Source organism: Nematolebias whitei, chromosome 3, assembly GCF_014905685.2.
Source record: "Nematolebias whitei isolate Nwh7 chromosome 3, NemWhi1, whole genome shotgun sequence".
Lineage (NCBI taxonomy): Eukaryota > Metazoa > Chordata > Actinopteri > Cyprinodontiformes > Rivulidae > Nematolebias > Nematolebias whitei.
The window spans coordinates 59,048,946-59,065,700 of NC_056500.1; the positions used below are offsets into that span (position 1 = coordinate 59,048,946).

Here is a 16,755-nt window from a genome sequence, read left to right on the forward strand (position 1 = left end):
CATGAGCTGTATGCCATAATCATCAGTATTAAAACAATTAAAGACCTGAAATATTTCAGTTGGTGTGCAATGAATCTGAAATATATGAAAGTTTCATTTTTATCATTACATTATGGAAAATAATGACCTTTATCACAATATGCTAATTTTTTGAGAAGGACCTCTATATAAAGGCCTTGTTCATTTCTATGATACAGAATTAACCTGCAGTAAAAGAAAAGCATTAAATATTGTACAGCAGTTTAAACATACACACCACTGTGCACTGATATGTTATGGAGAAGGTGAGTAAGAGCTGGTAGGGTGGACAAGACAAGACAAGTCCACTATTTGGAAAAGAAACATTGAGCTGAAACTGTTCTTGGAATTCCTCAACAATGCTAACACAAAACATCCCCCTCTGTCTGGGAAAAAAGAGACAGAACAAAAGTCTTGTGCTCTGTATGTCTGGCCTGGAAAATCTTGTGAGGCCTAAAAGACAAAAACAGCCACATAGGCTTCACTTAAAGAGCAGAAAACCCCAACAATGAAGAAACAGCAACAGCCCATTAACCATGGCTGTGTCGACTGAATGTCTCCTTAGGCATTAAGTAAAACTGTACAGTACGTGGAAAAAATACATCTACAGCAGTATAACTAACCACATTATTACCTGAGTCTGTTTCAAAACATCCTATTCATGGTAAAGGATGTGAAACAAGCTTACTAAGCTATGTCTGTTTGTTAGAAAATATCTAAAATATGGCCAAAACTTTTATCACAATATATTTCTTAATTTCGGTCGATAACGATATAATTCAATATCGATATGAACAATATAAAAGCCTCAGAAAAACTGGACAAACTGGACAAATAAATTAATTTTCACTTTTATTTGTATTTAGCCTTCAAAAAATTTTGAAATCACCGTCAAATAAACATAAAACTCTCAACTTTGTCAATATTAATAGTTTTAACTTTGAACAACAACATAACCTAACAACCCATGCAGCAAACTGCTGCGTTTGCTGCATGGGTTTCTCTTTTGATACAGTTGGCGGTGTTGTTTCAGGGACACGTTGGTTCAAACTTTATTGTGCTTCATCTTGTGACATATTCTATCGAGTGGAAACTCTTCAGGTGAAACAAGTTAGATGTGTTCCCACCGCTAGTTGGAACGACTCTCAGGCACATTTTTGCAGCACACTGAAACCTGCAGTTTATCGGATCTTAGAAAGCCGAACCACTTCCACACAGCCAAATTAGTCGTTTCTCTCTTATCAATTATGTCATTTGCTTTATCTTTGCTTGTGAAAGCCTGTTCTGTCACATTCTGATGGTCATGGACACTAATTTTGAAGCAAAAACTTAACGTGCATTGGAGATTAGCCTAGCCTAGCCTGCTACCGCTAACACATTCTGGACTCAAGCGCTGCGTAACATCTACGTCACCACGCACTTACGTTGTGGGTTTTTTTTTTCTGTCCGGGTTGAAACTGAAGCAGCCGCTTCAACCCGAACAGAAAAAAAAATGTGTCAGTGAAATGCTGTAATCATATCAAAATATTGAAAATGTGCTTAAAACTCATCACCATTATTGAATAAAAGTATACTGTGACATATCGATATCGAATTATTGTCAAGCCCTAAATGAAACTTTCAAAAGAAATTATGGTGTACATCTACAACTGATTAACTTTTGGAGTCAATCCAATTTAAGATGGCCTCTACAGCTAATGAAACGTAAACAGACAAATGGCTATAACTCAGGTGATTTTACAAATTTCAAGCTCAGTTTTGGTACGGTAGTAGTTGACAAGATATCCTCAACATATACCGGTACTTTGAGAGCTAACACATCCCACAAGATTTCTCATGAAGTCATTAACAAGATTTGACTGTGATACAAGAAAACTGTCCTTATGCTAAAGTATGACCGAACACTATAATCTTTTGTGAACCTGTACAGGATGATGTAAAATGAACTGAAATATAATGTACATTGTGTTTTAATTAAAAGCTGATACATCATCAACTACCTATAAGATTATGCTGTATTATACTGCATTAGAAAGGGTTGTGAAAATAACAAAACTGCTGACACAAAGGTTGTTTCAAGTATTTTGTTTCCTTAGAATCAAAGTCAGTAGACAGCAGTAAGAGGAGAACAGGGAGCAGTGCCGACTTGGTGTCTAATAAACATTAATCTCATTCCTTTAAAAGGCTCCAGCCTGGATTTAGTTAGCAAAGAAGGAAAAGGTACATGATAAAAATGAGAAAAAAATACAGGTAGTGTTAGTGGCTTGTAAGTGAAATTTACAAGTGACTCCAAAAATCCCTGCATGTTTTGTCCAGAGATTTTCAGCTCTTTTCTAGACTTCTGTGGGAAATACAGGGGAGGCAAGAGAAAAGTGCAAGTGTGTTGAGAGTTGGAATGAATAGACCCAAGGCCTCCAGAAAAAAGTGTCCATGAAAAGCAACAAGTGTGTTTACCAGTGTGTGGGTAGTGCAAGGGTGTAATGACGGTGTTCTGTCATGCAGGCAGAGGTCAGGACACCGGAAAAAAGTTAAGGCTTGAATAACAACATGGTGTCATCAAGTAGAGACAGCATTACTCATCGACCTCAGACACAGGAGGTGCACAGGATTTTTTATGCAATGGCTTTGCATGATGAACGTAAAAACAAACTTATTTTCCCTCTAAAGAAAATAGCCCGAACTTGTCATGATGTTATTCCAAAAATATCTGGGAAAAAAACATCTTTAGTGTCTTGAGGAAAGCACAACCTCCTTTATAGATGACACATGAAGAAAAAATAGCAGAGGAAAAAGATTTTAAGTAAGCAGGGGGATAGTTTTGATTAAAGAATAAAAAGCATGACAACATTAAGAAAGTAGAGACAACCAATACCTTTAAAGGGTTAAAAAGCAACAGTGTCTCATTGCACATCACCAAAGCTCATAATGACAAACTTAAATCTTCATCATAAGCATTATTAGTTCTTCATCAAAACATGTTCTCAACTATTTAACTAGTAATGCCAAGAATTTAATCAATACAAAGATATAATAACCTTTTTTTTTTGTGGACAGCTCCAACTCTCCAGAGATTCAATCAAATTTGAGGACATCCACTCAGATCTCCACTTCCCTTCCCATTTCCCCTGCTGACTGTGACCCTATCCTGTAGTGACTCTTGAACTCCGACCTCTGACTTCCTGACAGCATTACTCACTCTCACGCATAAATACCACTGAACTATTCATTTTCAATCTGTGGGGAGAATTATTTGTTTATGAGTTAACAGACAAAACATCCATGAAACAGAGTGCTGCTGGAGCTGAGTCACAGACAACCATAGCACTAAGATATGCCTTTTGATACCGTTTCACAAAAGAAACAACAGGATTTTGTGTCAAACACATGCTGTAACCCTGGGAATAATGGGAACCAACCAAACAAGGTTACCTTCTGAACATTTGTCCCTTTTGGTCTCAACACCTTCATTTAACACTCAACAGTTTATGTTACTGATGACCTTCTACATGCACAAAATCTCTCTTGGCTATTTTACGTTGGCCCGTTTGTAGGATCAGAGGGGTGCCGAAACAAAACCCCGTTGTGCATCTGTCAGCCAGTCCCTATCGTTCTGCCCTCCCAGCATTATCTGGATGTACAAGGATAGGAGGTGGAGCTCTGCTTTAACAGAGGAAAAGTACCAGAGGAGCAGCCAAGCTTTAAAAGGTAACCCCACAATAATGGGACAGAGGAAGAACAAAAAAGAAATGGCACTGAGGGTGTCACCCAAGGAGCAGTGAAGCGTTCAGTCCCCAAAGAGCACTGACCAGAGATCAGACCAAGCAATCTGTAGGAGCTTTGATCTCAGCCTTTTATGTTCCCAAAAAGTTACACCTGCACCGCCATGTCTTTTCTTGCTCTGTCATCAACAGAATGCCTTCAGACTGCAGAACAGACACGAGAGGTTTACATACCGTACTTCTTAAAAATTCAAGAAAAGTAGCATTTATCTTGGGAACAGGCCATTTTACACACTTCAACAATTGCTCTTACGATGGGTGAGTGGTACACGTGTAAAATAAGGGCAGAGTTTCAAATGATAATCTTTTTAAATTTCCAACAAACAGCCGTTTAGTAGGGGAATTCCAAACCGCACAAAAAGCTTTGAAATGAGCACAAATCCTCTGAAGTGATATTTTGGCAAATGAGGCAGGTCCCTCAGTAGAAATTTACAGAAAAATCTGTGATCTTCATACCTGCATGGCGAGGCAGATACATTATCAGCTCTTTGACATTCCAATGATTTTGCACAGCACCTTGACATCTTTTCATCTATCCAATCTTTTCTTCGTTGAGACCAAAGCGGCTCAAAGAGCGGCCCACAGGTTTTTCCTTGTTGTCCCCACTGCTCGCATTAAATGTGATTTTGGTAAAATTACTGCTTGAATTCTTAAGGAATCTTATATTTCAGGAATAAAGTCAATATAATTGGCCTAATATTTAAACAAAATGCTACCATATCACACACACTTGTTTTACACAAAAAAGAGTCTGAGAAAATAAGTGAAAATAGCTCCTCTAGCAAGTTTTTTTTTTTAGAGTTTAACTTATGCATGGCATGAATAATGAGACAAATATTCAACTTTCACACAAAAAGTAGAAAAATAGCCATTTTGTTAAACTAAAAAGGTACAAAAATGGCACTGACTAAAATTAAAAGACCTGATTTCATCTACAAAGAAAAAGAAGTTATTATCAACATTATGTTCATTTAAAGTATACTTTAAAAGTTTAGTTAGTAGTTAGTTTAGATAAAACGCTCACCTCCTTGACCTACTCTGAAATGTACACACAGTCAAGCAGGGAAGTAACTAAAAGGCTGCTAATGAGAGCAAGTTTGCAGGAAAGGCCTACCTGCCATTAATTCAGCAAAAGGAATTTGTGTGGCTAAACTACTGACTGCTCTAAATCTGTGCCAGCGGTTGTGTTGGGCTGCTAGTCAACTGGCTGGCTTAAAGAACACCATGATAACCAACAATCTGTAGCAAAGATTAGAGAGGTGACATGCTGTGTTTTAATCCACAGATTTTCTCTGTTTTGTTTCAGCTTAACCCCAACAATGGGAAAGGCAGATTTAGGCTTACTAATACATGGTAAGTCAGTCAGCATACTAACCCGGACAGCGGTGCTCTTAGCTTGGGCACGCTGAGGTTGAGTCGCCGGAGCGCCCTGTTCCCTTGTCCCACTTCCATGTGCCCTGGCCATGGCTCCGGATGTACCATTTGTGCAGACTCCAGCCCCAGAGCCAGCCCTCCGAGGTCTCTGCTTGATGCCATCCAGCAGGCGCACAAGCAGGATGTTGCTGGGGAGTTCATCCACGGCACACTCCACCAAAGTCCGGCACTCTGGGCAGCGCAGCTCACCGCGGGAGCCTAGGATGCCTTGAAGACATCTGCGGCAGAAGGTGTGCTGACAGGGGAGAACCTTTGCAGAGGCGTCCAGACGCTCCAGGCACACGGGACACTCCAGCAAATCCAGCAGCACTGATTCATCCATCCTCCGATGTTGTCTAACTTCAGAAAACCATGATGCTGATGAGGTTTATGTTCAGATGCACAGCAAGTTCTGTCACGTCACTCCCATGCCTCAGCTATAGCCATGGCATTTTCATCAGCTACAAAAAAAAAGTCAAAAGAAGCAAATGAATCAACTGTGTACTGAAATAGGTCAAAGTATCTGCAGACATTACAGATGGCTGAAATCGTGTGGTGTTGTGTCAAGGTTAACCTTAGGCACATTTATTAGAATGACAAAATAACACCAGAAAATACTGATCTTTCTTTAAGCTTTACGTAAGAGATTCAATATAATGTAATTTACTTAACGGGATAATTCCACTTGATAAATGTGATCTGTCTTTAAATGGTCAACTCCATGAGATGAAGCCTGAAGTGAAGCTGCATGCGAGAAAAACTGTTGTTTTTTTTATCTCGAGTACATTTACACAGAAAAATATCCACACTATGATCAACATACATATGCTAACAAAGTAAACTAAAGAACAAAAGACTGACTTGTCTTAAAAACAAAGGTAAAAACACACACATCTGAAGCTGGTAACGTTACTCAGGAATAAGCCAAATTGCATAACACTTACACAGCTTTGTTTTTAGATGTGAACTTTTCTCTGATAAGAAAGAAAATTGCAAAGTAGTTTGCTAGCGAATAGCACATTTAACAGATTAATGCCATCTTTTAAATAAAAACGAGTTTTTTAAACAACTTTAACAACTTACAAAAGCTAACTTATATAAGACACTTCTAAGCGTTTAAAAATTATAGCCTACAGTTTAGCTTACCTGCTTCAAAGCAGGACTTCTTGTTACTCCGTTTCTCCCTATTTTTTTTTTTTTTTACCTTCTTGCTAGCGTTAAGTTAGCAACCTACCCCAAATATTCTCGACACTTTTCTGTGAGTATTACGCGTGTGAATACCGTCCGTCTTGCCGACATGAGTTTTATTTAATGGTGAACAATGTAAGGAATAATCATACCTCCTTTAGACAGCAAAGTAAAAACATATCATAAAGGAAACTCGAAGAGAAGGCAGCAAAACTGCAGCCGCTCAGAGCGCCATGCTCGTACTGCTGCTGGAACCTGGAACAAGCGGAGGAACTAGGGAGGGGGAGGGAGAATGAGCACTTCACGTGCACCCGGGAATTAAATACACGAACGTCCAGAGCCAAATTACACCAAAATATAATGTTTTATCTGTCGCTGAAAAACTGCTACTAGTCATAGTTAGGTAAAATTGTAAAAGACTGTTAAAAAAAAAAAAAAAAGAAGCAAAACCTTGTTGAATTCTAGCTCGACAGAGAAATCAACACAATTTCTTAAACATTGATTTAAATTGTGTTTTAGAAAGATGTGCGTTTACTTGTTAGATATATAGGAACAATAAAGTGCTCTGTTTACTCACAAGTAAAACACCACAAGACACAGTCACAAGATTTTAAAGAAGCAAAGAAGCTGTGATACAAATTAGAAAACAAACAGCAAAGATGTCAGAACGATACGTGATATGAAATGTAAAACTAATAAAATCACATTCAGGTATGTTTGCTTCGCATTAACGAGAAGACTACTGTGGTAATGTCCGAGGTGCACCTGAAGGCGCCTTGAAGCGTTGTAAAAAGGGCGTGAAGTAAATCCTTTAATAACAAGTTTATTGTCTATCTGTGGTTTACTGTGTCGCGCAGCATGCAGTGTCGCACACGCAGTGGAAAATCATCATTTGTCATTTTACCAAGTAATTTGGTATTGTAACTGTTATTTAAAATTTACTGCACTAGTTCTGAAGCCTTCACAAATTAACATGTTTCTCCCGTTAATTTTTACTCTAGCAACCTGCAATGTGGTTCAGTTGGAGTTTTTCAGACTGGCCATAATATGAATGGACTAGTTCTTTCATACACACGTAGGAAACATTAAATCATAAGACTTATTTTTGAAGTTGATCGCTATAAAGGTTTTCAGGGACATCTGGTGGTCACAACATCAGGGTTTTCCTGTAAAGATGCCACAGTAGTTTGAGAATATTCTCTATCCTCTCAAAGACAAATTCTTGGCCCATCTTTATTTCATAAAAATAAACAAAATTCCCACAAGGAAGAGAGGAATATTCCTTTTCAAAATGGGCTGCTTTTATTGCAAATTCTAAATTTGGAGCAGACCTTTTCAAGCAGCCATCACAGCAAACAACAGAGACTCTACAGACAGTAAACGTGACTTATTTTTATCTCTTTCAGAGAATGGTGCACGTTAAGCAAAGGGGAGAAATGAAGGAGCGACAGAGAGGAGCCATAAAGATGGAGATTTATTTGGAGATGTTTCTCCTGTCACATGTGATCTCAGGGGTGCTGACAGAAGTCCCTCAGGTCATATTTTCTCACTGTGAGGAGGAGTGTTAGGCCTCGCCACCTTGAACATCCACACAGAGATTCCTGGCCTTCTTCTTCAGCTTGAACTCATGTATGATCACACATGTTCCATGCTGTTTTAATGAAAGGTTCCCCCGCAGACATTATTTTGATGTTACTTGGAAGGACAAGAATTATCTGTGCACTCTGAAAAGCAATAAACTTTCATAATGTCTGTACACACCCTGCCCCCCCAGTGAAAAATCACTGCACACATGCAGACCGGCCAATGATGGAAGTGACAGATGGGTTACTGCTTTTAAAGGGAAATGAGGAAAGTAGGGGGAGGACCTGAACCTCATCTTGGAAAAAAAAAATAAAAAATGTTTTCATTTGTACAATTCAAGAAGGTAAAATGTATTAAACTGATAGATTTTTACTTTTAAGTAAAGCCAGCTTTAAACATCTTTGACTTGAAATGTGCTTCAGCTCAGGGTTTTCTCATCTTCACTTTTGGCTTATGTGCACTGTTCCTAATCAGCCCCAACGCTGCTCAGCCTGGATTTGCACCGCAGTTTAGGACCAATTCTGGAGGTGTGTCCAGAATCCAAAATCCTGCTAATGAGAGTTCTGCGATGACTTAAACTCAAAGCAGTTTGCTCATCAGATAAATAATGTTAAATTATTATTACAGGTGCGAATCTCTCAAGTGTCTGACGATTCAATTCAGATTTTTTTTGTGCCACGATTCGATTTAAAATTGATTTTTCGATTCAGAAACAATTTTTCTATTGAAATAGTCCTAAATTTTGTTTCATTTATGTAACTGACAAGATGAAAAGATTTAACAACAATGTAAACAAATAGAACATTTATTTAACACAATCATTTTAGGTTATTTACTGTATCAAATCTTTTTGCATCATTTTATATTTATACCAAAAATAGGAACAAATATAGGCGTGCATAAAATTATGTAACTTAAATTACCAGTATTAGGTTAGCGTAGTTGCTTGGATTTTTCAAAAAATTAAAATTAAATTAAAATTAAAAAAATAAAATTAAAATCTAGGAGCAAATAATTCATCCATCCATCATCTTTATCCACTTCTTCCTTTACGGGTCACGGGGGTCACTGGTGCCCATGTCCAGCCATCACTGTGCGAGAGACAGAGGACACCTGGACAGGTCTCCAGTCCATCACAGACAAATAATTCAAAATATATAAATACAAAAGTAAACAGACTTCAGCCTACCATAGTATATTAACCATTAACTCAAAATAAAATACAGACTTCACAGTTTTTTTTAACCATATTGCTCTAACATTTGTTATATTTGCAAAACTTAACCTAATATAAAATATACAGACTTCACAGTCTTAACCATATTGGTTCATATTTGGTAAATCTTTGATAAAATTTCAAAACCTGTGCAAACCTGCACAAAATCTCTTCTGAATCAGAATCAGAATCAGAATAAACTTTATTGGAATTGCACCGAGATACAACGCGAATATGTACGTACAGTCGTCCGAAAGATGGGCGGAGTGCACGAAGCTGCAACTACAGGAGAGCGCGGCCATTTTATCCTTATCAGATAATAATCTTAGATAGGAAAAGGGGGAGAAACATGAGGGTAGATAGTGGTATTACAAAAAAAGATCTTTCACATCTTGTCCATCAGGACACGATTTGAGACATCAAAAAAACTCTACCAGCAAGCACAATTTAAACATGATTACATTTGCATTTGACATCGAGGTGTTGAGATTTGTCCATGAGCGTTTTTTCAGATCAGCCACAGTTTCTAAGGATGTTGTTTTCAGCCAGCAGTTCTCATAAGCTTGCACAGAAAGTTCTCGGGGGTGGGGGGTGGGGGGCAGCTATAGATGAAGCTTTTGTCCTTGGGTACTCATGTCCCAGGAGAAATTTGATAGTCAGTCTGTCTCCAAGGCCATTGGGAATCAGATTAGATAAGCTTAATATTTGTTTTTCTTCAGGCAGACAGATTTTTTCTTCAGCCTTGAGTCCATCTGGGCGTTCTGGTTCCGAAAAAGCCTAATTGTAGAATTTAATTTCACTGATCCATGCAATGAGTCTCCTTCAAGGTCGAACCCACCACGCTGATGAGTCCCAGAAGCCGCAGGTGGTCTGCGATTCTCAATCGCCTCCACCTTACGGTTAAGCTCGTAGACAAAACGATTTAAAGTTCCCACAGCGAGGACCAAGCCTTCACACTGACTCGGAAGCTTTTCCATGGCCAAAACTGCTCCCGCTGTCTTCTTCAAAAGTCGATAAAACAGAGCCCCGCCGATGCCAAAAAGCAGAGTCCCTGCTATCATAAGTCCAAATATGTAAACGTCTTCAACATCTTCTTGAGACAGTACTGTAATGCACATCGATTGCCACACTCCCCACGAATCCATGACGTACCCCACAGCGTGAGTCTCAGCTGGACATGCCGGTTCCCCAGGACCTTGTCGCTTTGATGAAAAAATCTTATCAATAGAGTTGAACGCCCACGATACCAAATCCATAATCTTCTTAATTTATGTCCGAGAGATGAGATCCAGACGCTTCAGACAGACAGAGAGCAGAGCAGGAAGAAGGAAAAAAACGGGGGAGGAGAAATTGAAGCTGCCACCTCAATCAGAGCCTGGGAGGAAATATATTCTGAACTATCCATCCATCCATCCATTATCTTTACTCGCTTATTCCATTTTGGGTCATGGGGGTCGCCGGTGCCCATGTCCAGCAATCACTGTGCGAGGGGCGGGGTACACCCTGGACGGTCACAAGTCCATCACAGGGCCACATAGAGACAAACAACCATTCACTCTCTCACTCACACCTAGGGACAATTTAGAGTTACCAATCAGCCTAACATGCATGTTGTTGGTCTGTGGGAGGAAACCGGAGGACCCGGAGAAAACCCACGCATGCACGGAGAGAACATTCAAACTCCACCCAGAAAGGCCCATGGACCGGGGTTTGAACCAAGGACCTGCTCGCTGAGAGGCAGCAGCTCTACCAGTTGCGCCACCGTGCTGCTATTCTGAACTATAATTTATAAATCATAAATTGTATAATTTAGAACTGGCTCCAGTCACTGTGTCTCATCTGGCCTCTTCATCCTGTTAAAAAGACAAATTACATTAAGTTTGTTGTATAACTTGTTTATATAAGTTTTAGTATAATATGAAAAAAAGCTGTTACGGTACTTTTCAGCTGCAGCTGCATCAGAGCTTCCCCCATTTGTTGTTTCATGGTGAAGTTGTGGTGCTGCTAATTGCAATAAATAAATAAATAAATAAATTAATTAATTAATTAAATAAATAAATAAATAAAATTTACGTGGCAGCCCTCCCTGGGCTGCCACCTTACCGTAGTGGAGGAGTTTGAGTGTCCCAATGATCCTAGGAGCTATGCTGTCAGGGGCTTTACGCCCCTAGTAGGGTCACCCAAGGCAGACAGGTCCTAGGTGAGGGGCCAGACAAAGTGCAGCCCAAACACCCCTATGATGAGTAAAAGAAATAGACTTGATGTTCCCTCGCCCGGATGTGCGTCACCGGGGCCCCACTCTGGAGCCAGACCTGGAGGTGGGGCACGTGGGCTAGCACCTGGTGGCCGGGCTTTTACCCATGGAGCTCGGCCGAGCACAGCCCAAAGAGGAGACGTGGGTTCCCCTTCCCATGGGCTCACCAAGTGTGGGAGGGGCCAAAGGGGTCGGGTGCAATGTGAGATGGGTGGTGGTCGAGGGCGGGGACCCTGGCGGTCTGATCCTCGGCTACAGAAGCTGGCTATTGGGATGTGGAATGTCACCTCACTGGTGGGGAAGGAGCCTGAGCTGGTGTGTGAGGTTGAGAGGTTCCGGCTAGAAACAGTCGGACTCACCTCTATGCATGGCTCTGGCTGTGGAACCAGTTTCCTTGAGAGGGGTTGGACACTTTTCCACTCTGGAGTTGCCCCTGGTGAGAGGCGCCGAGCAGGAGTGGGCATACTTATTGCCCCCCATCTTGGTGCCTGTGTGTTGGGGTTCACCCTGGTGAAGGAGAGGGTGGCCTCCCTTCGCCTACGTGTGGAGGGACGGGTTCTGACTGTCGTTTGTGCTTCTGCACCAAACGGCAGTTTAGATTATCCACCCTTTTGGAGTCCTTGGAGGGGGTATTGGAAAGTGTACCTCCTGGGGACTCCTTTGTTCTGCTGGGGGACTTTAATGCTCACGTGGGCAATGACAGTGAGACCTGGAGGGGTGTGATTGGGAGGAACGGCACCCCTAATCTGAACCCCATTGGTGTTCTGTTCTTGGACTTCTGTGCACATCATGGATTGTCCATAACGAACACCTTGTTCAAGCATAAGTGTGTCCATATGTGCTCTTGGCACCAGGACATCCTAGGCTGAAGTTCGATGATCGACTTTGTCGTCGTCTCATCTTAACTGCGGCCACATGTCTTGGACACTCGGGTGAAGAGAGGGGCGGAGCTGTCCACTGATCACTACCTGGTGGTGAGTTGGCTCCGATGGTGGGGGAGGATGCTGGTCAGACCTGGCAGACCAAAACGTATTGTGAGGGTTTGCTGGGAATGTCTGGCAGAGTCTCCTGTGAGACAGAGCTTTAACTCCCACCTCTGGGAGAACTTTGAACATGTTCCGGGGGAGGTGGGGGACATTGAGTCCAAATGGACCATGCTTTGTGCCTCTATTGTCGAGGCGGCATACCGGAGATGCGGCCGAAAGGTTGTCGGTGCCTGTCACGGCAGCAACCCTCGAACCTGGTGGTGGACACCATCGGTGAGGGATGCTGTCAGGCTGAAGAAGGAGTCCTATTGGGCCTTTTTGGCCTGTGGAACCCCGGAAGCAGCTGATGGGTACCGGCAGTCCAAGCGACACGTGGCTCAGGTGGTCGCTGAGGCAAAAACTCGGGCATGGGAGGAGTTTGGAGAGGCCATGATGAATGACTTCTGCATGGCTTCGAGACGATTCTGGTCTACCATCCAGCATCTCAGGGGGGGAAAGCGGTACACCACCAACACTGTTTATAGTGGGAGTGGTGTACTGCTGACCTAAACTCGGGATGTCGTGGATCGGTGGGCAGAATACTTTGAAGACCTCCTCAATCCCACCGGCACGTCTTCCACTGAGGAAGCAGAGCCTGTGGACTCTGGGTCGGGCCCTCCAATCTCTGGTGCTAAGGTCACCGAGGTGGTTAAAAATCTCCTCGGTGGCAGGGCCCCAGGGGTGGATGAGATCTGCCTGGAGTTCCTTAAGGCTCTGGATGTTGCAGGATTGTGTTGGCTTACGCGACTCTGCAATATTGCGTGGACATCGGGGGAAGTTCCCCTGGATTGGCAGACCGGGTTGGTGGTCCCCCTATTCAAAAAGGGGGACCGTAGAGTGTGTTCCAACTACAGGGGAATCACGCTCTTAAGCCTTCCTGGTAAGGTCTATTCGGGGGTTCTGGAGAGGAGGATCCGTCGGATAGTCCAACCTCGGATTCAGGAGGAGCAGTGCGGTTTTCGTCCTGGTCATGGAACACTGGACCTGCTCTACACTCTCAGCAGGGTCCTGGAGGGTGCGTGGGAGTTTGCCCAACCAGTCTACATGTACTTTGTGGACTTGGAGAAGGCGTTCGACCACGTTCCTTGGGGAACCCTGTGTGGGGTACTCTGGGAGTATGGGGTACCGGGCCCTTTGATACAGGCTGTTAGGTCCCTGTATGACCGGTGTCAGAGCTGGTCCGCATTGCTGGCAGTAAGTCGGGCTTGTTCCCGGTGAGAGTTGGACTCCGCCAAGGTTGCCCTTTGTCACCGATTCTGTTCATAACTTTTATGGACAGAATTTCTAGGAGCAGCCAAGGTGTTGAGGGGATCCGTTTTGGTGGCCTTAGGACTGCGTCTCTGCTTTTTGCAGATGATGTAGTCCTATTGGCAGATCGTGATCTACAGCTTTCGCTGGAGCGGTTCGCAGCCAAGTGCGACACGGCCGGGATGAAGATCAGTTCCTCCAAATCCGAGGCCATGGTCTTGAGCCAGAAAAGGGTAGAGTGCCCTCTCTGGGTCAGGGAGGAGGTCCTGCCCCAAGTGGAGGAGTTCAAGCATCTTGGGGTCTTGTTCACGAATGAGGGAAAAATGGAACGTGAGATCGATAGGCGGATAGGTGCAGTATCTGCAGTGAAGCGGGCGCTGTACAGGTTTGACGTGGTGAAGAGAGAGCTGAGTCAAAAGGCGAAGCGCTCAATTTAACGACCGATCTACGCTCCTACCCTCATCTATGGTCATGAGCTTCGGGTTGTGACCGAAAGAATGAGATCTCGGATACAAGCGGCCGAAATGAGTTTTCTCCGCAGGGTGTCTGGGCTCTCCCTTAGAGATAGGGTGAGAAGCTCGATCATCTGGGAGGGACTCAGAGTAGAGCCACTGCTTCTCCATGTCGAAAGGAGCCAGTTGAGGTGGCTCGGGCATCTGTTTAGGATGCCTCGTGGACGCCTCCCTGGTGAGGTGTTCTGGACATGTCCCACCGGGAAGAGACCCAGAGGAAGACCCAGGACACGCTGGAGGGACTATGTTTCTCGGCTGGCCTGGAAACGCCTCGGGATTCCCCCGGAGGAGCTGGACCAAGTGGCTGGGGAGAGGGAAGTCTGGGCCTCCCTACTTAGGCTGCTACCCCCGCGACCTGACCCCGGATAAGCGGAAGAAAATAGATGGATGGATGGATGGATGGATGGATGGATGGATGGATGGATTGAGACTATCTTTCCAAGTTAAATAAAATTCTTCAACATTAGTAGAGTGCCATTTTCTCTCCTGGTTTCTAGATGCCTGCTTAAAATACGTAACTCAGAATTGAACCAAGGAGCCAGTTTTCTCTGATTGATTACTTTCTTTTTCAGTGGAGCAATTTTATTAAGTGAAGTTTGCATTGAAGTTGTAAGATGATCAACTAGATGATCTAAGTCACTGTTCTCTGATGCATTACTAGGCAAGATAGAGAAAAACATTGATGGAAGAGATTGTTTTAATTTGGTTACAGCATTTTCTGATAACTACCTGCTGAGATGAAATTTACTCTCAGTGACTGTGTAGTCATTTAATGTAAACTCAAAGGTTATTAAAAAATGGTCGGACAGAATAGGATTTTGTGGCACTATTACCAAGTCCTTAATCTCTATACCATAGGTCAGAACTAAATAAAGAGTGTGATGATAAGAATGAGTAGATGTGCGGACGTTTTGGGTAAAACCAAATGAGTCTATTAATTTATTAAAGGCTATGCTTAAGCTATCACTTTCAACATCTACATGAATATTGAAATCACCCATTATGATGATTTTATCAGTATTTAATAGTAAGTCAGTTAAGAATTCTGAGAATTAAGACAAAAACTGAGAGTAAGCACCTGGTGGACGATATATAACAACTAGTAAAAGTGGCTTTTCTGATTTCCATTTTGGATGAGAAAGACTGAGGGACAGTGATTCAAAAGCATCATAACTAATAACTGTTTTGGCATTAATCAATAATCCTGACTGAAAAATAGAAGCTATTCCTCTACCTCGGCCAGTTGTTCTAGGAACATGAAAATTTAAATAATTAACAGGAGTGGATTCATTTATACTAACAAAATCCGCCTGTTGTAGCCAAGTTTCTGTCAGACAGAATAAATCAATATGATGATCAGTTATCAGTTCATTAAATAACTGGGTTTAGAGGAAAAAGATCTGATGTTCAATAATCCACATTTAATGATTTTGCTAAAGTGAAGTAACTATGTTTATTTTAATCGGATTTTTATAGTTTATATTTTTATAGCTGATTTTTGGTTTATTTAATTTGAGCCATGGGCGAGTTGACACTGTTTCAATGGGGGTGTGGGTGAGTAACAGAGGAGAAGCAGCAGAGAGGTGTGGAGGACTACAACCCTGCTTCCTGGACTGGACCCTGGGTTGTCAATAATTTGAGGGATAAACAAAATCAGCCATATTTCTAGAAAGAAGAGCGGCTCCGTCCAAAGTGGGATGGATGCCATCTCTCCGCATCAGACCAGGTTTTCCCCAGAAAGAACTCCAGTTATCTATGTAGCCCACATCATTGTCAGAACACCACCTGGACACCCAATGGTTAAACGATGACATACGGCTAAACATGTCATCGCTGGTCAGGATGGGTAGGGGGCCGGAGAAAACTACGGAGTCCGACATGGTTTTAGCAAAGTCACATACCGAAGCAACATTAATTTTAGTGACCTCTGAATGGCGTAACCGGGTGTCATTACCGCCGACGTACATACTATTGGGGTCAGTGGGGGAGCTGACCCCCTGGGAGGGCATTGCCACCTCAGTTCTTCCTCTTCATCCCGACATCTTCCTCTGACCACTTCATCACATCACCACTCAAGCAGGGCCTTGGGGTTCAGGTGCACTACTGAGCTGCGGGGAGGATCCTCCATCTCCATGGTTCGTGGAGACCTGGGCCCCAATTTTATGAAACAACATAGACACTCACTTATAACATTCTCGCGACACATGCATATATAGGGTCTGGAGTGGGCACACAGTGGCATCTAGGGGGTGGGATGTGTAATCATTCTCACCTCCGGGACCTGTGCCCACTCTCATATGTAGCATGTAGACATTTAGGGTTCTGGGCAAGGGTTGGGGAGGTGAACGGGCACTGCCTGCTCTATGGGGAGGGGGTGGGTCTGTGCCGGTCGCCGCCTTGTCCCCTCCATTTTAAACGCACTATATAACAACATGCATCAACACCTTATTTGAGTGGAAGGAGGGAGGAGTTGGGTCTTCCTGTTTTCCTTAAACCCTCTTTCTCCGTTTTACATTTG

The 16,755-nt window shown here is 42.7% G+C and overlaps 1 protein-coding gene across 1 annotated transcript in view; it reads right to left on the reverse strand.

Moving 5' to 3' along the window:
* Window positions 1–5,553, reverse strand: part of sh3rf1 (SH3 domain containing ring finger 1) — a 79,771-nt gene extending 74,218 nt beyond the window's left edge. Inside the window, 1 exon segment of the mRNA XM_037674395.1 lies at window positions 5,290–5,553. Within this exon segment, the coding sequence (XP_037530323.1) occupies window positions 5,290–5,553 (264 nt within the window).
* Between the last annotated feature and the right edge of the window lie 11,202 nt (window positions 5,554–16,755).